This window comes from Sus scrofa, chromosome 12 (assembly GCF_000003025.6).
Source record: "Sus scrofa isolate TJ Tabasco breed Duroc chromosome 12, Sscrofa11.1, whole genome shotgun sequence".
Classification (NCBI taxonomy): Eukaryota; Metazoa; Chordata; class Mammalia; order Artiodactyla; family Suidae; genus Sus; species Sus scrofa.
Window position 1 is genome coordinate 2,433,397 of NC_010454.4, and position 20,434 is coordinate 2,453,830.

General features: G+C 52.9%; 1 protein-coding gene across 1 annotated transcript in view; it reads left to right on the plus strand.

Annotated features, from left to right (window-relative positions):
- The window catches only part of TBC1D16 (TBC1 domain family member 16), a 76,701-nt gene that overhangs the window by 49,236 nt on the left and 7,031 nt on the right, over positions 1–20,434 (plus strand). The window contains 7 exon segments of the mRNA XM_003131144.4: positions 11,926–12,078; positions 13,033–13,180; positions 14,093–14,260; positions 14,757–14,905; positions 15,527–15,661; positions 16,416–16,602; positions 18,386–18,565. Coding sequence (XP_003131192.2) covers positions 11,926–12,078; positions 13,033–13,180; positions 14,093–14,260; positions 14,757–14,905; positions 15,527–15,661; positions 16,416–16,602; positions 18,386–18,565 — 1,120 coding nt within the window.

Genomic DNA, 20,434 nt, shown 5'->3' on the forward strand with positions numbered 1-20,434 from the left:
TGCGTGACTCTGCTTTTCATTCTTTTTGTGCCCAGAAAGCTTTCTCTGCTGCTGTCTTCTCAGTGAGGAGGATGGAGTCAGCCGGGAACGACGCGGAACAATTGGTTCTCAGAAGCCTAGTTCAGGAGTAGCTGGGAGTGGTCTCTAGACTGCAAGGGCTATTAATTATTTTGCTTTATTTATTAGCTGTACCCAGCATCCCTTAGCCTCCAAGCATATTTGCAAATGCCTTAAGGGAAAAAGAAAAACAAATGATTCCTGCCATCAGAGTCTCCAGCCCATAATGAATAATACCATGTAATAGCGTTACGTGGGAAAAGCCCCACACAGCATCCCGTGTACATCCTGAGTCCACCTGTGTAGCAATCATACACACGCAGACGCTCAGGAGCCCTTGAAAGCATCGAATTGGTTAAGGGAAATTTTTCATCATTTTACTTGGATCTGAGGATGTCATTCTATTTGACTCAGAAAAAAAATGAAAATAAAAACAGCACCCAAAGGACTAGTGTGTGTTCTCCTTCTACCTGCCAGCACCCGTCCTCCACCCCCACGCCCACGCCCCCACTGCCAAAGGAAAAGAAAAGAAGAGAGGCCCAGCCTGGTTATCTTTTCCTAAATTGTGTTGGTAATAAACCTGAATAACATGTCTGCTCTCCTCCTCCCCGTGATTTACACCTTTCATAATTAGCCCTGCGCAGCTCACGCGGTGTCAGGGACTCCCAGCAGTTAATGGCCCGAGCTCCGCCGCTCCCCTCCCGGCTCCCAGCAGAGCCGAGCTCCCGGCACCAAGAGCTGTGATTCAAGCCGGGCCCAGCCTGTCATTCCCAGGCCTGCAGCTCCCGAGTCCCTGGGGCTGGGAAATGGCCTCAGGTATGGCTGATGACACCCCAAGCGTGGCCACAGTGGGTCCTGGGGGCTGGAGTAACAGGATCTGCCCTGCCTCCCCTCTGATAGCTTCCCGTATTCCACCTATGTCAGAAATGACCCCTTAGGCCCAAGAGAAGCCGGTTCCCGTGTGATCTTCAGCACCGAGTCTCCGACAAGCTTGGAGAGGGAGCTGCCACAGGGTCCGAGTTTAATGCTCTGGCTGGCCGGTCTGGAAGCAACACTGATTGACTGTCCTCTGGGTGCACAGCAGTGCTGGTTCTGCCAGCAAACCCCAGAGCAGGGCCCACAGTGTCCGTGGTCAGCAGAAACCGGGCAGAGTCCAGCCCAGTGAGGGTGGCTTGAGCCACCACTGTGTGCATGCATGTGTGTTTATGTGTATGTGATGTGACCTTAATTAGGGCAGATGTGCCTACAGCTTTGCTCGCAACCGTCAGCTTAGCATGTATTCTAGAAACTGCCTGAATTTGAGAGCCTAATGGGGTCTCAGAGATCAGAATCCAGCCACTGTCACCTCCATTTTACAGATGGAGAAAAGGTGCAGAAAGTGACAATTCCTTTGTCGTCCTCTGCACCCTTCTCCACACCAGGCCCTTGTGGGGCAAAGGTTGCAAAGACAGCTGAGATGGCATCCCTGCCTCGGGGTTTGAGGGGTCAGAGAAGATGGGCTCCCCATCAGTGGTGGAGGGCAGCTGCCCCACACCTGCCCTTCCTGCCCCCTTCTCTCCCTCTGGTTAGCAGAATCCTGGCAGGGCTCCAGGGTCGGGGTACAGGGAAACACAGACGGGACAATCTCTCCCCGAAGCCCTCATTCACGGAGGGCTTGGCCAGACCCCTGAGGACAAGGAGCGGAGAAGTACAGGGGACACTAGGGTGCAGGGGAGGGGACGTGAGTGCAAAAGCCGAAGATTCAGGCATGGGCCTGCGGTTGGGAACAGTGACACTCTTGGGCCTGAGTTTGTAAGGAGGCGATAGGGCTGGCTGGGGTCTTAGAAGACAGAGGATGTCCCGCCCAGGACTGATGGTCCAACAGCCACGGAGAGCTGGCAGGATGCAAGCCGCACCTGAGAAGCGGCAGTCAGAACTCCTGTCCACTCCCTGTACCTCAGTCCCTCAGCCATCCCTTCCCATCCCCCTGCCATCCCCCCAGTTTATGGATGAGAAGACCAGGGTCCAGCAGAGGTGGGTAACTGGCCCAAGACCACACAGGCTGGATAAGGGACCAAGCCGGGATTGGCCCCAGGTCTTCTGAGCTCCAGGCTGAGCAGAGGGAGGATTCCCCATCGGGCTTGTCTTTAGCAGAAAGGATGTAGCCACACCCCTGACATGGCCATTCATGTCTCTGTATTTAAACACACACGTGCTGCCGCGATCTGACTTCCTGTCTCCTTTTCGCTTTAGAAATTTTCCTGTATTTCTAGTTGGCTGTTTGTCAGTCAACGTTTGGAAGACCCATATGAGAAAATGCCTGGGGTGCGGCAGGGTTTAAAGAGACAAGTTAGTGTCAGCGGTGCTCCAAGTGGCCTTGAGCAATGACTGGGGCTCTCTGGGTATCAGTTGTCACGTCTGAAAAGTGGGCATGCTGGTAGAGATGCGGTGGGGAAGCTATATAAGCCTTCAGGGCTTAAACTGCTTTGTACACATTGGTTCTTATTTATCCTCTCGGCTTTGTCTGGGCAGGGGACAGTGAGTGGGTTAAAATCTGTGTGCGGACTAGTTAGCTTCGCAGGCACAAGGCAGAACTCAGAGATACCCAGTGTTGTGCTGGTGGTGTGTCCTGACCTGCCTGATGTCCCCCACACCCTGGCTGGCTGCCTGGCCTGGGGACAGGAAAAAAGCTGTGGGCATGCAGGACATCATCCTCGTGACCAAGTCCCCCCCAGGCCACTGTTGCTCCGAGACCCAGAGGCTCAGGCAGGTATCTGCTGAGCCCCGTCCAATCCAAAGTGGTCTCGAAGCAGCCACTCCGGCACCGTGGTCCAAGTGGTACTCGAGCTCCATGTGTGTGGGCGGAGGCAGGCTCTGCCAGACATTGTCTGGGCTGAGAGCTCCAGAATTCCTGGCGTTACATTTATTTAGGTCTTCTTTATTTATTTTTTTTTTTTTAGGACCGCGCCCACGACATATGGAAGTTCCCAAGCTAGGGGCTGAATCAGAGCTATAGCTACTGGCCCACACCACAGCCACAGCAACACCAGATCCCCGACCCCTGAGCAAGGCCAGGGATCGAACCCACATTCTCATGGATACTAGTCAGTTTCGTTTCCACTGCGCCGCAGCTGGAACGCCAAGATCTTCTTTGTCTCAACAATGTTTTTGTACTTTATAGCGATCAAGTCTTTTTCTTTGCGCGCGTGCGTGCGTGCGTGCCTGCATGTGTTGTAAATGGAATTGTTTTCTTAATTTCATTTTTGGATCATTTATTGGTAGTGTATAGAAATGCAATTAATTTTTGTATATTGATCTTGTGTTTTGTAACTTTGCTGAATTTATGTATTAGTTCTAATAGGGTTTTGGGGGGGAGGTGTGAATTCCTAAGCATATTCTATATGCAAGATCACATCACTGCAAATAGAGATACCTTTACTTCTTTATTTCCAATCTGGATGATTTTTAAAAATTTGTTTTTCCTTGCCTAATTGCCCTACGTAGGACCTCCAGTAGAACAGAAGTGGTGAGAGCAGACATCCTGGTTTTGTTCCTGATCTTGAGGGAAAGCTTTCAGTCTTTCACCATAAAGTATGATATTAGCTGTGGGGTTTTATAGATGCCCTTTATCAGATTGAGGAAGTTCCTTTCCATTTTTAGTTTGGTGCATGTTTTCATCATGAAAAGGAGGTGGGTTTTTGTCAGATGTCTTTTCTGCCGCCGTTGAGATAATTGTGTGGTTTTTGTTCTTTATTCTATTAATCGGGTGTATTACATTGATTGATCTTCGTATGTTGAACCACTTTTGCCTTCCTGGCATAAATCCCACTTGGTCATGCTGTATAATCCTTTTTATGTATTGTTGGTTTAGGTTCGCTAGTGTTTTGTTGAGAATTTTGTGTGTCTCTCATGAGGGATAGTCGTTAAGGTCTGGACTGTTAGGTCCTTGTGAAGTCTGTGTCTGGTTTAGGCATCAGCAATGGACTTAATACAAAGTCCAAAGCAAAACACACAAAAGAGAATAATAAATTTTTAAGTATTTTCTCAGCAGTAAAGGAAAATCAGCATATATTGGTGACCTGTGACGTGTCCGACACTCTGCTTGGCAGTTTCCCTGAAGATCAAGGGAAAGCCACACGGAAACTGAGTCTAGGTGAGAGCAGAAGCCCAGAGGGAGGGACCTGTGGAAGCAGAAAGGGCCCTATGGGATGGAAAGGAAACAAGTTGTCCCGTCTGCCTCGGACAGAATGGGGACATGGGAAGGGGTATACTGAGCTGAAAAATGCGTCCATCTGGAACCTCAGAACCCTACTTTATGTAGAAAGAAGTTCTTTCCACATAATTAGTTAGGTAGCGGTCATTCCAGCTCAGGGTGGGCCCTAATCCAATGGCCGATGTCCTCGTAAGAAGAGAAAGCAGGGGGAGTTCCCTCGTGGTGCAGCAGCGGGTTAAGGAGCCAGCACTGCCAGCGGCTCAGGTCACATACCAAGGAAAGCCAAGGACTCCACCAGAAGCTAGACAGGCAGGAAGGATCCTCCCCTAGCCTTGAGAGGGAGAGTGGCCCTGCCGTCAGCCTCATTTCGGACTTCCAGTTTCCGGAACGAGGAAAGATACACGTCTATTGTTTGAAACCCTGCGGCGTGGTAGGAAACTGGAACAGAGAGGAACAGACAAAGATGAGCCAATGTTAACTTGTGGGGCTTATCACGGGCCACGGTGAGGACTGGGGCTTTACTGGCAGGTAAAACTTGACCACTGAGGCTTTCAGATCCCAGAGGATGGGGCAACGGAGAGCAGTAGGTATGTTTTCATGGGTGTCCTTTAAGAGAGGCTTTTTTAAAAAATAGAGTTTTGTTTTCCTCTGTATCTTCAGTGGTATTTTTTTTCCCGTTAAGTTGTTGCCATTGTCTCTGGAAGTCACACACCATAGGGGTGAAAAGTTTGAGCTGGCTGAGTTTCACCTGGTCCACCCCTCCTCTGCCATTTATCATCCGAGAAATTTGGGGGTGATGTTCCAGGCCTCAGTCTTCTTAGCTATAAAATGGGTTTAATTGGAGCTCCTGCTCTGGTGCAGCAGGTTAAGGATCTGACATTGCCACAGCTCTGGCATAGGTTGCACCTGCAGTTTGGATTTGATCCCTGGCCCAGGGACTCCCATATGCTGTGGGTGTGCTCCCCAAAAAAGAATAAGATGGAGTTAATAATCCCCTTCATAATGTTGGTATGATAAAGTCTTTAAAGCAATTGGCAGAGCTCCTGGCGCATAGGAAGCCTCCAATAAATGATAACCACAAAGAAGATTGGGTGTTGATACCTCACTTTTTCCTTTTCTTTTTGAAATTCTCCTTATTGGTTTTGCAATATAAAAACTAATATGGACTTCTTGTTACAAAAAGATAGAAGTATAGAAGATTAACCTATTACTTCTGATGATCAAATTGATACATTGCTCATTTTGAAAATGTGTAAGATAGGAGTTCCCGTAGTGGCGCAGTGGTTAACAAATCCAACTAGGAACCATGAGGTTTCAGGTTCGATCCCTGGCCTCACTCAGTGGGTTAAGGATCGGGCATTGCCGTGAGCTGTGGTGTAGATCACAGACGCGGCTCGGATCCTGCAAGGCTGTGGCTGTGGCTGTGGCGAAGGCTGGCGGCTACAGTTCCAATTCAACCCCTAAGCTGGGAACCTCCATATGCTGTGGGTGCAGCCCTAAAAGTACAAAAGACAAAAAAAAAAAAGAGGAGTTCCCGTCATGGCGCAGTGGTTAACGAATCCGACTAGGAACCATGAGGTTGCGGGTTCGATCCCTGCCCTTGCTCAGTGGGTTAACGATCCGGCGTTGCCGTGAGCTGTGGTGTAGATTGCAGACGCGGCTCGGATCCTGTGTTGCTGTGGCTGTGGTGTAGGCTGGTGGCCACAGCTCTGATTAGACCCCTAGCCTGGGAACCTCCATATGCTGCGGGAGCGGCCAAAGAAATAGCAAAAAGACAAAAAAAAAAAAAAAAAGAAAAAAGAAAGTATTTTACACAGGCTTTTTTTTTTTTTTTTTGCAGCTATAAGTGGAATTTTTATTTGTTGTAGTTTCCCATTATGTGTTGCTAGCCTTTAAAAATACAATTAATTTTTCTATATTAACTTTTAATTTCATAACTGCTAACCTCACAGAGTAGTGCTAATAGTTGTTTTGTAAATTCCATGGGATTTTTTCATGTAAAACAATTATATCATCTACAATTGGGGACAGTTTTACTTCTTCTTTTCCAATATTTATGTGTTTCAGTTTCTTTTCTTGCCTTTTTTTTTTTTAATTTTGCTTTTTAGGGCCGCACCCTCAGCATATGAAAGTTCCCAGGCAAGGGGTCAAATCGGAGCTACAGCTACCGGCCTATGCCACAGCCACAGCAACTCGGGCTTCAACCTACACCACAGCTCACGGCAATGCCCGATCCTTAACCCACTGATCAAGGCCAGGGATCGAACCCGCATCCTTGTGGATACTAGTCGGATTTGTTTCCACTGCGCCGCAGCAGGAACTCCTCTTTTCTTGCTTTTTGCGGAAGGCGGAGCCTTCTTACCATAGGGGGAAACGATTCAGTCTCCCACCACTGAGTACAGTGTGAACTGTACAATGTCTGCAGGGGCCCTTTGTCAATTTGAGGAGGTGCCCTTCCATTCCTAGTTTGCTCACAGCTTTTATCCTGAATGAGTGTTACATTTTTGTCAGAGGGTTTTCTGCGTCTATTTACCTGTTTTCTGTAGATATCTCTGGTTATTTTCTTAGGATTAATACCTAAAAACGAAGGTAAAGTGTCAACATACATAAACATTTTTAAGGCTGTTGTGTTCTATTAACATATCGAGAGAAATTTGACCATTATACAGTGCCCCCAGTTGTGCAAGTGTCTTTCCTCCAAGCCTTACTTATGCTATATTTTATAACCTTTTAATTACTGCCAATTTCTTAGAACTCCCCCAAATTGTATCTTGTTTCCATTGACATTTATGTTATTATTCTGGACGTGAAAAGTGTATTGGTTATTTATGTTTATTTTCTAGGGACTTGTTTTTTTTTTGCCATTTTTTTCTGTTGAGCATTCATTTTTTAAAAAATTACATATGTTTGGGAGTTCCCGTTGTGGCACAGTGGAAACAAATCTGATTAGTATCCATGAGGATGCAGGTTCGATCCCTGGTCCCACTCAGTAGGTTAATGATCCGGCGTTGCCGTGAGCTGTTGTGTAGGTTGCAGACATGGCTTGGATCCTGAGTCGCTGTGGCTGTGGTGTAGGCCAGCAGGTGTAGCTCTGATTTGCCCCCTAGCCTGGGAACTTCCATATGCCACGGGTGTGGCCCTAAGAAGCAAAAAAAAAAGATTACATGCTTTTTTCTGAATTAAAGTAATTAATCCTTGTCATATATATGTCCCCATTTGTTCTTTGGCTTTTCATTTTGTTTCTTTGGATTTTTAAAAATATCCTTTATTTTTAGTGCCACTTTAGGTTCATAACAAAATTGAGGGAAAAGTACAGAGATTTCGCATAGACCCCCTGCCCTCAGGCATCAAAGGCTCCCCCATCATCAGCATCCCCAGCAAAGTAGTACATTTGTTACATTTGATGAACCTACAATGACACACCATTATCCCCCAAAGTCCATAGATTACATTAGGATTCACCTTTGGGGTTGTACATCTATGGGGCTTTAACAAATGTGTAATGACATGTGTCCACCATTGTAGCGTCATATAGAGCAGTTTCACTGTCCTCAAGAATTTCTGTGCCTCATCGACTCACCCTTCCCTCCTCCGTGCAACTGCTGACAGCCACTGAGCCTCTTACTGTCCACATAGTTTTGCTTTTCCAGAATGTTATATCGAATCATACGGTATGTGGCCCTTTCAACTTGGCTTCTTTCACTTCAGCATTGAAATTTCCTTCCTGTCTTTTCCTGACTTGATAGCTCATTTCTTTTTAGCACCGGATAACCTTCCATTGTCTGGACATAACCTTCCATTGTCAGGACAGACCGACGTTTGTTTATGCATTCATTCACCTGCTGGAGGGACACCTTGGTTGCTTCCAAGTTCTGGCAGTTATGAGGGACCACCAAAGGGTGGCGATATTTCCAGCCCCCTTCCCCAGTCCTCCCTCCCACCACTTCACAGGCACCCAGCACAACTCTCTAAAACCTGCACCCCCTTCCCAACATGCTGCATCCTGCTCACCCCACCGGGCAGGTCAAGGTTTGTAGAAACCAGATCCAGGATGGACACTCACTCTGGCAGAGCCCTGGGTGAAGGCCCTAGCTCCCTAGCTGTGGCTGGGAGTCCTGGAGAGAGAGAGAAACCCCCCCACCCCTGCCCCCACATCTTCCTGCAGCAGCTTGCCTCCAGGCAAAAGCCTGCTTAAACCCTTTTATAACTCCTTAGGGGGAAATTATTTACATTAATTAATTGATTGACTAATTAATTCAAGACCCTATACTTGGGACCTACAGCTGGGGTTTCATCGACTTACTATTGAAGCAACTCAAAAGTCTCAAAGGGAAGAAAAGCCAGCACCAACTTAGAAGTTTAGCTATTTACAAATCTTAGAGTCTGGCCACAATGTCTCTGACCTTGAGAACCACAAGTTAGTAATTTTGGAGGCTTCTTCCTTCCCACTCAAGCTTTTTCTGAAAGCAGATACTCCCCTAGGTATCAGTTATCTATAGCCATGTAACAAACAACTCTGGAACTTCGCAACTTAAAAGCACTGCCTTTAATTTGCTCACACGTCTTCTGCTTGGGCCAGGCCAAGTCAGGCTGCTCTGCTGGGTGCTCTGGGGCTTCGTCAGCCAGTTGGCACCAGCTGGGGGCTCAGCTGGGTGGAGGGTTAGAAATGGCCTCTGCCCACGAAGCTTGGGGACTCTGGCGCTGTCAGCTGGGTGTCTCTCTCCTTGGGGTCTCTCATCATTCGTGTCTGGGCTTCCTTACATGGCGGCCGCAGGGTGCCAAGAGTGAGAATGCAGACATTTCTTGAGGCTAGGCTGTGGAGCTAACAGAATGTCATTCACAGCGTGTCCTATCGGCCCAACCCACTGATAAGGCCAGCTCAGATTCAGGGCTGGGGAAATGGACAGCACGCTAGGAATTTGAGGCCATCTTTAATCTCTGACTCTGCCTGACATTGCAAGGGTTGCCAGGTGGACAAAGAACATACTTGCTATGTTTTGTTGTGACAGAGCTGGCTTTTCTTACTCATCTCTGATTTTGCATTTCAGCGATCCTCAGACAGAAACAAAAAACCAGAAATGCTATATTTCTTAGAGTTTAGCATCTTCTAGCTCTGTCTATAAGACATTTTTAACTTCTAGCATATTGAGAGTTATTGCCCTAAATAAACCATCCTATGATCTTAATGTACCAACATAATAATTTTATGAACAAGCCAAATTATGTGCAGCACCCATGAATATTCTTAAAAACGAAGTGCTCGGCATGTGTAAAAAGATAAAACATAAAAACTGTACGTGTTTCAATTTTCCAGAGATTTTATTTGCTTACATTTTTTGTTTTCTATGACTCCAAAATGCCCAGATATTTTACATTTTCATCCCAGGCCTGAGTGTTGAATCTCTGTGTTCTGGGCCAGGCCTGTACAGGGAACTGAGGGTGCAGATGAGCAAATGAGATCCAGCCCTTAACCCCCGGCAGCGGGTCAGAAGGCAGAGACCGAGGCAGTCCTAGGTGAACTAGATGACTGCACAGTCATCGCTCTGACAGGCCCTAAAGAACCGAGAGCCAAGGCCCTCATCAACTTTGCTGCAGTTCAAGCCGTGGAACCCCAGCTGTAAGTCCCAACATAATGTCTTGAATTAATCAATCAATCAATTAATTAATGCAAATAATTTCCCCCTCAGGAGTTGTAAAAAGGTTTAGGCAGACTTCTGCCTGGGGACAGGTTGCTACTGGAAGGTGGGGGCCCCTCTCTCTGGGGCTCTTTCCCCCCAGGGCTCCAGTCCTCCTGGCCATAGCAGGGGAGCAGTGGCTTCGCCCAGGGCTCTGCCAGAGTGAATGTCCATCCTGGATCTGGTTTCTACAAACCTTGACCTGCCCGGTGGGGTGAGCAGGACGAAGTGTGTTGGGAAAGGCGTGCAGGTTTTGGAGGGTCGTGCATGTGTGCGCGTGGAGTGGTGGGGAGGAGGCGGGAGAGGGGCTGGAAATAATGCCACCTTCTGCTGGCCCCTCTCTGGCTGGGCTGGGAGGTGAGCCGGGATGGGCCAGCCCAGCGGCGGAAGCATGCCAAGCACATGCTCTCTGGCCGCCGCAGCCTCATTGTTCCATAAGCAGATTATGAAATGCTGCATGAGGCGGCATGGTGGGGGGGCTGTCTTCAGACCTGCGGCTTGCCTTGTTTTTTAAACAATCATTGCATAGTGCAGCCCGGTCAGGGTCCCCTCAGGAGGACGGGGAATCCCTCAGCCTTTTCGGGTTCGAGTTAGCCGCGTGACTGCATGCTTCGGCTCCCGGCCTTCCCGTCCGGCTGTCTTCTTTATGTGAGTCTCTCTCTTTCCTGGGAGAGCCCGGGTGCCCCACAGAAAGGGGAGCACCTGGATCAGCCTGCTTCCTTAGACAAGCGGGGGAGAACCACACAGCAGGCCCCGCGTTGTTCTAGAAGCAGCAAAGGTTCTAAAAAGGCCAGTCTTCCTCTTTGAGGACGTTCCAAGCCCAGAGGGACGGTGCTTCAAGAATCCAGAGTGGCTTCGTTTGGAGACCTGGTGCCCATCTGAGGAAGAGGTGCCTCGGGGTGAATCGCCTGTGACGCTTTTATGGTTTCTGCTGAAACGGAAAAGCGGGATGAAGTGACTGCAAGACGCTGGGGTTGGGGTCCAGAACCAGTGCTGGCCTTTACTCCGCCTATGTTTTCGCAGGCATCCGCTAGGTGTTACTATTAAATCTCAAGAGACAGCATTTAACTTGTGGTGTAGATGAATCCATATAGTAATCCATGTATTTTACAACCGGGGATCTTAACAAAATTACGAATTTTTTAAAGAAGCAGAATAAAAGAGTGAGATTGTATGGCTGATCTTTGAATTTAGAGGCAGTGAAACACGTTGGTGAAAATGTGTGCCTCAAAGCTTGGGTTCAAATCCCAGCTCCACGCCTGCTAGCTGTGTGACCTTGGACAAGGTACTTAACCTCACTGAGCATCAGTTCCCCGTCTGCACATGCTCATTTCCTAGGATTACTGTGAAGACTAACACATGTGGTAAAAGGACATGAGAAGTGGTTAACACAGGGCCAGGCCCAACTAAGTGTTTGCTATTAGTGTTAATAGTATTTAACTCCTTATGGAACCCGTATGTTTTCAGGAAAATACTGAACCATTTGAACTCAAACGGAAGCCCCATGCTCTCTGCAACGGTCATGAAACAGCTCCTCTGAGTAAGCCCTAAAAACCAGGGTCCCCAGCACTGAGCACTATGCAGCGTTCATTCTTCACAAAGCCCTGTTTTTATCGTCAATTCGCAAAAGAGGAAACGAAAGGCTCAGAGAGGCTTGATAACTTGCCCAAGGTCACACAGCAAGGGCTCAAACTCAGTCAGTAGGACCTCATCTGTCATTATGACAACCTAATGCCTCTGTTGCGGTGGAACAGAATTTGATCACAGAAATGCTTTCCCATCCGCATTAAAGTGTAATTGGGCGTGACCTGTGATAGGATTCATTCATTCATTCATGGGTGTCCGTGGAGAGCCTCTATGCATCTGGTGTGTTCGGGCACGTCTGCGAGTGTGTGTTTAAGCCTGCACACATATTTCAGTGGTTTCCCCACTCTCTTCCTGCCCCTCCCCCTGGCTGCATAACAGAGAACCCTGTGGCCCTCATATGATTTTCTCCACCAGCTCCCCGTCCAGCACCGATGCCCACCTGCAGTTCCCCGACGGCAGCGGCCTCCTGCAGTCGGATGAGCCACAGCGGGCGTGCGCCCTGGAGCAGATCTGTGGCGTGTTCCGTGTGGACCTGGGGCAGATGCGCTCCCTCCGCCTCTTCTTCAGGTGAGGCCCTCTTGGCCGCGTCCTGGAAGCTGCCTGTATGCTGTGTCCCGGGGCGGGGGATGCGGAGGGAGGTCTGTCCTTGGGTCCAGGGCCCCAGGGTTCTCAAACCTCTGCTTCCCAACATCATTCGTCTCGTCAGCAGTGCGCCACTGTGGCTGTCCCGCGGGAGCCAAGTCTGGGCAGCTCCCAAACTCTTTGCTCTGCCTTCAGGGTGATGGTAGCAGCTGTTGCTTGGAGCTCTGGTTTGGGGGAAGACAACAGAAAGGAGTAGCTGCAGGCTGCTTCCAGTCACCCACCCAGAGGCCCTGTGGCTCTGCCAAATGGCCATCTCGAATTTCGCTTCCTCAAAGGCAGGGTACCCCAAACACAGGACCGCACCAGCCAATGACTAGTGCTTAGAAAGAGCAGACCCGTCTCTCTGGGGGTTCCCAGATCCAGAGCCACATCCCACCTTTCACGGATGGGCAGCCAAGGTCGGGCAGTGGCCCTAAGGCATGTGTCGTGAATTTCCCTAGAGGATTCTCCCAGACTGCTGTTCGTGCCAGATGGGGAAGCCCACTGGAGGAGCCCCCCTTAGTGCCCGCCCCACGTGGGTTCAGAATCTGAATCCAGGTCTGGGCATCCACCTGCCAGATCAGGGGTCAGGGGTCTCCCAGAGAAAAGGGAGGATCCGGCCTGGCAGGCAGGGTTGGGGACAGAAGGCTGCTCTGGCAGGTCTTCTGGGAGTGAGGATAGTGCAACCCCAGGGCCTCTGTAGGAGGGAGTTGCTTGCCCTCTCCAGCAAAGAGGGTGATGGCTAATATTGGGGCATAATTCTGTCCCCTTCCTGCCAGCAGCCAAACTCGAGGGGGACTTTCTGTTTCCTGCCTCTGAGGTCTGATTATACTTGAAAATAAAAACCTGTGTTTGCATAATCTTGGGTCTTCTTTTTTCCTGCCTCCAATGGCCGCTCAGCGATGAGGCCTGCACCAGCGGCCAGCTGGTCGTTGCCAGTCGGGAGAGCCAGTACAAAGTCTTCCACTTCCACCACGGTGGCCTGGACAAGCTGCCTGATGTGCTTCAGCAGTGGAAATACTGTGCAGAGACGCACCTCAAAGACCAGGTACCCCAGAGGAAGGATGGGTACTGCACCCTGAGTGGGGAGGCCCTGTCCCTGGAGAGACCTAATTGCGAGACCCCTCCCCTCGCTCCCCGCCCCTCCACCAGGGGAAGGGGGGGCAGGACGTGGGTTCTCTCCCCAGGAGTCCCAGGTCTTTCGGGTGTGACCTGAGGTCGCCGAGAGCCAACAGAGCAGCAACTTTGGATTTGAAACATGTGCCCAGGCTTCTTGTAGCGGCAGTACTCTGCACTTGAAAAATCATGTTTTGACAAGGCTTCCTGCCATATTTTGCTCAATCTACATACAAATGTAATAAGAGCTCTTTAATTATCTGTTTAAGATACTGTATGTGCTTATTAGAAACGGGCTGACTTTAAAATTCCCTTCCTTCCCACAGAGCCTCCTGCTGGCTTCCCTTATTACAGTAGCATGGCTTTTTTTTCCCCCTACATTGAACAACCTTTGATTTTTGAATTAAATGTCAGCTGCAGTTTTGCCCTGGATCCGTGACTGCCCGTGGAGACAACCTGACAGGCGGGCTCCCCGCTCGCAGAACAGCCATCCCTTTGTATGTGGCCAATCACATGTAATTTATTGCAGGCCCTCCCGGCAGAGGGAAGTTGGCCGTCCGAGGCATTAATTCCGTCTTTGCTGCGGGGTGGAGGGAGAGTGGGGGGCGGCTGTCGGTGGGAGTGGGCCAGGAGCCGGGAGCGCGAGGGGGGACCACGGCGAGAGGACGGTATTTTCATTTTAATTGCGTCTAATTACACTTGCCATTTAGGGGCTTGTATGCAGGGGAGAGGCGTCCCCCTCCTTTCGGAAGAGAGCGGGAGGCTTGTGCTCCTGCGAAGAGCGTAGCTGGCTTCATAGCCGTGCGTCTGAGACGCTGCTCTTGCCGGGTGTCCTCCCCTCCAGCAGGTCGCCGACGAGAAGACGTGCATGCAATTCTCCATCCGGCGTCCCAAACTGCCGTCGTCCGAGACGCACCCCGAGGAGAGCCTGTACCGAAGGCTGGACGTGGCGGCCTGGCTCCGCCACCTGAACGCGCTGGGCCAGGTGGAGGAGGAGTACAAGCTGCGCCAGGTGAGCCCGGCGCGCCGGCGGGGCCGGGAGCCGGGTCGGGCGGTCGGGACAGCGCCCACCCGCCGCCTCCGGGGGGTCCGGGCCTGGTGCGAGGAGCTGTGTGAACGCGCCCGATAGAGCAATCAAAGGCGCTGCGATGAAAAAGCAACCTCCGGAGCGGGTTTGGGGGACCCCGCGTCAGCCTGTATAGAAGAACTCGCAGCCCGCGCCGCGATTCCAAAACCGGGATTAGGCCCTGACGTGAGAACGACAGGTTAATCTGAGCGCCGCACCAGGGGGGGCATTGACATTGAAATGAGCCTGGTTTGTGTCCTGTATGGGAATGGGGGGCCGGCACTTTCCCCTTCCAAACATGTGCAAATTGCAGCGATCTGAATCAAGGCATCAGTTGTCAAGAAGGCGCAGCAAAGCCACCAAAACACAGATCTCGGGGGATTTGGGGGTGCTTTGAGCGGCCCTGCTTTGGCCCCTCCCCAACTTTTGCCGCTTCCTCCAGGCCATTTTCTTCGGCGGCATTGATGTGTCAATCCGGGGGGAGGTCTGGCCCTTCCTGCTGCGTTATTACAGCCACGAGTCGACGTCGGAGGAGAGGGAGGCGCTGCGGGTGCAGAAGAGAAAGGAGTACGCCGAGATCCAGCAGAAGAGGTGACCGCGGCGCCTGGCCGGGACCCCCTCGAACCGCGGAGGGAAACCCCCACCCCCCGAGCCGCGGAGGGAAACCCACCCCCGAGCCGCGGAGGGAAATGCCATTTGGAAAGGCAATTTAAGGTGCAATTCAGCATTGATAATATGTTCCGTGACCCATAGTTTCCCTGGAAAATGGGTCTCCCAGGACCGTGAGCGATGGGCCTGGATAAGTGCAGTCATTACCCCAGCGCCCGACCCCAGGACAGGCTCTCTTTAGCTCGCATGTCAAGGTTTTAGAATCCTTTTTCAACAGACTTAACAAGGCACTGACATCTCACCGCTGAAAGCCAGGGTGGCAGCGGAGCCTCTGGGGCCAAGCCGGAGCTGGGACTGCTGAGGTCTTTTGGGGTCTCACTGACCCTGGGGCTGTGGTCAGCTCTCCCCCGGGGAGGCCGGAACGGGTGAGGCCGAGTTCATGCTGGCCTTGTGGCATGGCCTCCCTCATGCCAGTGGGAGCTGGAGGGTTTGCCAGTGGCCCCAGTTCCCAGCCGGGAGCAGGGCTGGGAGGGATGCGCCCTCTGGTCTGGAGCGGTGCGTGAAGCTTGCTGACCTCACGCCGGGCGCTCTGCTTCATGCCAGGCTCTCCATGACCCCGGAAGAGCACAGAGCCTTCTGGCGAAACGTGCAGTTCACCGTGGACAAGGATGTGGTCCGGACAGATCGCAGCAACCAGTTCTTTCGAGGCGAAGGCAATCCCAACGTGGAGAGCATGAGGTACCCCGGCCCTGGTCAGCACGATTCCCCCTAGGTTTCACTTGGGCTTTGCCACCCGGCGCCTCACCGCACCCCTCAGGTCTCAGCTGACGCTCTGGGAAGTGGACCAGCAGCAGCAGCTTCCACAGGGGCCAGGGGTCTTTCTTTCAGGTTCAGTGCCCCCAAATCAAAGGATCCTTAGCTATTTTAGGCAACGTCAATGGTCCTCTGACTGTCCTAATGACCCAGGGAAGCCCCATAGCATAGGCCCCTCCTAAGGGTGCCAGCAAAGCCCCCCCCCCCCGCATCGGGCATCCACCAAGTGTGGCTTTGTGGCTCACACCAGTGGTAGCTCACACCTACCCTGAGTGTCTGTCTCCCACTGGGTGGTCCTCTGGGTGATAAAGCCACACAGGGCCAAGGCTGGCATCGTTGACATTTTGCTGCCTCCTGGCAAATAATTGCACAAAATTAGCAGCCCATTAAAAGTCCGTGCCAGCCCAACCCTTTGTCGAAGGCAGTCGACCATTAAGAAAATCAGACCCACGTCCCCCCTGCCCCTGCTCTCAAGGGCTGGGCTGGTGAGTGTGCCTAATTGCAGGTCATTACCTTTCCTCAGGCTCTGAAGACCGTCCCCAGAGCCACCCTCCTTCCTCTGAGATCAAGGTGAAGGACAGGGGTCTGGGCAGCCAGGGTCTCCAGGCTAGGGTTCCACTGGCCCCGACAACAGCACGATAGTGTGGCTGACCCCCCTGCTCTCTGCATTGGTCTCCAGGAGGATCCTGCTGAACTATGCGGTGTACAACCCGGCCATCGGCTACTCCCAGGGCATGTCGGACCTGGTGGCGCCTATCCTGGCCGAGGTCCTGGACGAATCAGACACCTTCTGGTGCTTTGTGGGTTTGATGCAGAACACGATCTTCGTCAGCTCCCCCCGGGATGAGGACATGGAGAAACAGCTGGTGAGGCTTGGGGATAGCTGTAGTCTGGCTGCTGTGGGTCAGCAAGTGGCAGAAAAGCCAGGGTGGGCCTTGCCAATGGATGATGAGGGGCTCCTGAGGTGCAGTGGGTAGTCGTCACACCCCTACCTCCAGAGCAGCAGGCCGGCTGTGCCCAGCCACCACCCCTCCCTTTGTGGCTTCCCCTAACCTACACCCACCAGACCCGACAGCACTGGAAGGTGGGGGTGGGGAGGCAAATCTGGGGAAGATGGGGCCAGGAGCGCACGCGCGCACGCGTGTGTGCCTCCCTCTACCTAGCACCTGTGCGCCCCAAGCATTTGTCAGGGCCCTGCTGTCCCCGGGGATGTGGCCTCGGATCTCCCGTCTGGGAGAGATGCTCCACCTGGGAGCTGACAGTGTGAGCAGAGGTTGCTTGGGGCCAGGGAGTGATATGGAAGGAGCCCTGGTGATAGAGACGGGGACCAAGGCAAGTGTCCCAATGTCTTCTTGGCGCAGGCTGACCCCAGGGCACAGGGGTCTGGTCCTGGACACTGCCAGGGATGCTAAGGCTTGGCCTAGCAGAATGTACCAGGCAGTGATACTGGGTGCCCTGGTCAGGTGGGGGGCCCACATGCATTGTGGTGAGAGCTGAATGGAGGGGCCCCGAATGCCAGGCCAAGGAACATATCCAGGTCTAACCAACCATGTGGGGGCCATCGAAAACTGTGGACAGGAGAGCAGAACACAGCAGAGGATTTGAGGAGAGGGAGCCAGGAGCGGGGAGGTAGGGATTGGAAGGTGCGGGGCACCAGGCTAGGGCTGGTGGGCGTCCATGAGGAAAGGCGGGGTTCTGCCGCACACATGGACCTGACCTTGCTGTGGACCCCTGGGTGAAGAAACTGCCCAGTAGGGAAGGCTCCTCAGAGTCAGTTCCCCTGCCACCCCGTGGCTGTCTCCAGTAGGAACAATGGGCCGCTTGTATGGGAAGGGGCCGGTGAGTCACCAGGCCCCCGCCACAGGATCCCCTGGCTGTGATCTCAGCTGAGCCTGCCTGCTCCCGCACTGGCCCTGTGATGTCAGGTTTCCACGGTACCTGGGGAGGCAATTACGGGCTCTGACGCGATTCGCCCTGACGAGCTGCACAGCACATGGCCCCGTGACTCGTTAGCTGCTGGAGATTGATTTTACAACATCGCTGGTGAAGTCAGCAGCCTGAGCTGGGTGCCGCCAGAAATAGCCTCGATCTTGTCCCACGTCACTGGGTGGTGGCTTTAAGTACAGGATTTGAGCCTCTTGGGGTTCTGAAACACCCCCTCCCTGCTCTAAATCAGCGCTTGGAAGAGGATGGATCTTGGTTGATCAGAGCAGAAGGTGGTTGCGTGGGGGTGGGGTGGGGGCCTTGTCAATGGACGATCTGCTGGACACCCCGGGAAGGAAGGGAGGGTGTCAGAAATGGCCCCAAGTGGTGCCTGAGGCCTGAAGGGTCCTCCCAGCCTCAGACCTGCCACTAGCCTCCCGGTCCACAGCAGAGTGCTGTGCTCTGCCTTGTCTTGGGCCACCCTAGCCTCCAGAACAGTCTGAAATCTGGGCGAAAGACAGCTGTGAGTCAGCTTCCAGTGACAGAACAGAGTAAGTAGGTGCAGACACACGTAGCAGATAGAGACCTCACGTGTGGCACGTGTGCTTCTCTTGGGGGGGACGGTGCAGTGGCCTGAGGAAGGGCCCCCGTGGGAGTGGGCTTCCTGGACCCGGCAGGCAGGCCTGCCGGGGGCTGGGGTCTAACTCCTCCTGGCCTCGCCCCCAGCTGTACCTACGGGAGCTTCTGAGGCTGACCCACCCGCGCTTCTACCAGCATCTGGTCTCGCTAGGTGAGGACGGCCTGCAGATGCTCTTCTGCCACCGCTGGCTCCTGCTGTGCTTCAAGCGGGAGTTTCCTGAGGCCGAGGCACTTCGGATCTGGGAGGCCTGCTGGGCCCACTACCAGGTGAGCCAGGTGGGGTGCCGAGGGCTAGGGGCCAAGACAGAGGCCCTGGAGCAACAGTCACCATCCTGCATCCCTGTGTAACTGGGGTCCCCTTCCTCCACGACCCCCGACCCCCACAAGCCATAGTCAACCCCTCACGTAGCGACTGCCTTCTAGTCCCACGTGGCCTGCCTCCGACCTGCAACTCGCCTCCCAAGTAACTGAAATCGAGGCAAATTGCCCACTGACTGCGCTCATTACCACGTTCTGGGGCTGAGCACGCTCCTGTCACAACCGATCAATGTGAAAGACATTGCAGGGACCCAAGCAGAACGCTGGTGCCCACAAGCCGGAGCCAGGGCCCACCGCCTGCCTCCCTCAGGACAGCTCGGGGAAAGGGCCCGAGATCCCTCTTCCCCATCAGCCCCTCTGAGAGCCCGGGCCCAGCCCGCCATCCCCTCCCGTGCTGTTGATCTCAACTCGCCGTCCACCGTTATCAGTGTCTCCTGGACAAATTCCCCTGAGAGCACCGCACTGGCCCTGTCACGCGGCTTTAACGCCCACATTAGCAACAAGCTGGCAATGTCAAAGGACAGGCAAGTCTCTCGGAATCTGTCAGCCTTAAAACAAATAGAGTATCGGCGCATCCAGGAGGTGGCCAGGACCCTTTCTGCAAAAGCGGCGCCATCCTCCCTGCGGCAGCTGGAGCGGCGTGGATTAGACAAACCTCGCAGAGAGAGACGGCCACACCGGCAGCCCTCGGAAACGTGCACCACCGCTCCCCACTACTAATGTCGCAGGGGCATTATGCCTGATGGAAGTCAGCCCGAAGAAGCGAGGTGCTGGGGCCACAGGCTCTCTTTGTGCTCGTCTGTCCTCGCCCACCTCCCGCTTCCAGGCTTCCTGCCTGAATTGCTGGGCTTGACGCGGACTGCAAGACAGAATCGAGGAAGCGCTGGCAAGGATGGTCCAAAACAACGGGTCATATTTAAACAAAAATGTGTCCACTTTGCAAAACCTGGTTGCGTGTTTTCCCAGCAACAAATTTGCCACGCTTGTGACACTGTGTTTAGGCTAATGTGGCAAGTGAACTCAGAGCATCACCCAACAGGCAGGGCCATTTCTCAGGCTAAATTGAGCCACATTTGGCCCCACCTCTTGATTCAATTAGTGGCAGGAGGTTGGAAGCGGGTAGTGATAGGCTGATGGTAGTTTATTAGCATGAGCTGTGTCGGGGAGGGATCACTACCAGCTGCTTTAACTTTTAAAGTGTCCCCTGAGTGAGAAAGTCTCTATTTTATCCATGTACTGTACTCTAGTTGGCCCTGGGGGGCCGGGCTGCCCTGGGCCCTTGTCCAGTGAACCGGGATTGGTCCCTACACCGCTGTCCAGCCCCATTTAGAATGTGCCCCGCCCCCTTTTCCTCCCCACAGTTCTCTCCGAGAGGAGCTGGATATGCACCTTCCTGGAGCTCCTGCACTGCCTCCCCTCCCCCACCCCCCAGCCTTGGCCGCAGTTCAGAGAGCTGCCGAGGAGACCCTTTCCCATTAGTTCAGAGGAAGGGGCCCAGCCCTCTGAGGATGGTCTCTCCAGAGTGGGTGAGGTATGGGGTGTTTGCTGCCATAACCTCTGCCCACATCCAGGGCTCCGCCCTGCCCTTTTGGGGAAGGAACACGGTTCTGTCTGGCCGGGTGGCCGACATCGGGAGACTAAACACAGGCTTCCTCGTGGTCCTTGTCCTTCCTCTGCTCCCCGGAGCAAGTGTGACTCAAAGGCGGCATGCCCTTGAAGTGCCCGGGCCGGTGAGCGCACAGGATATACCCCATCAGGACCAAGTGCCGGCTTCCTGCTGTGGCCCAGGCCTTGCTGGGAGGTGGTGGGAGGCAGCCT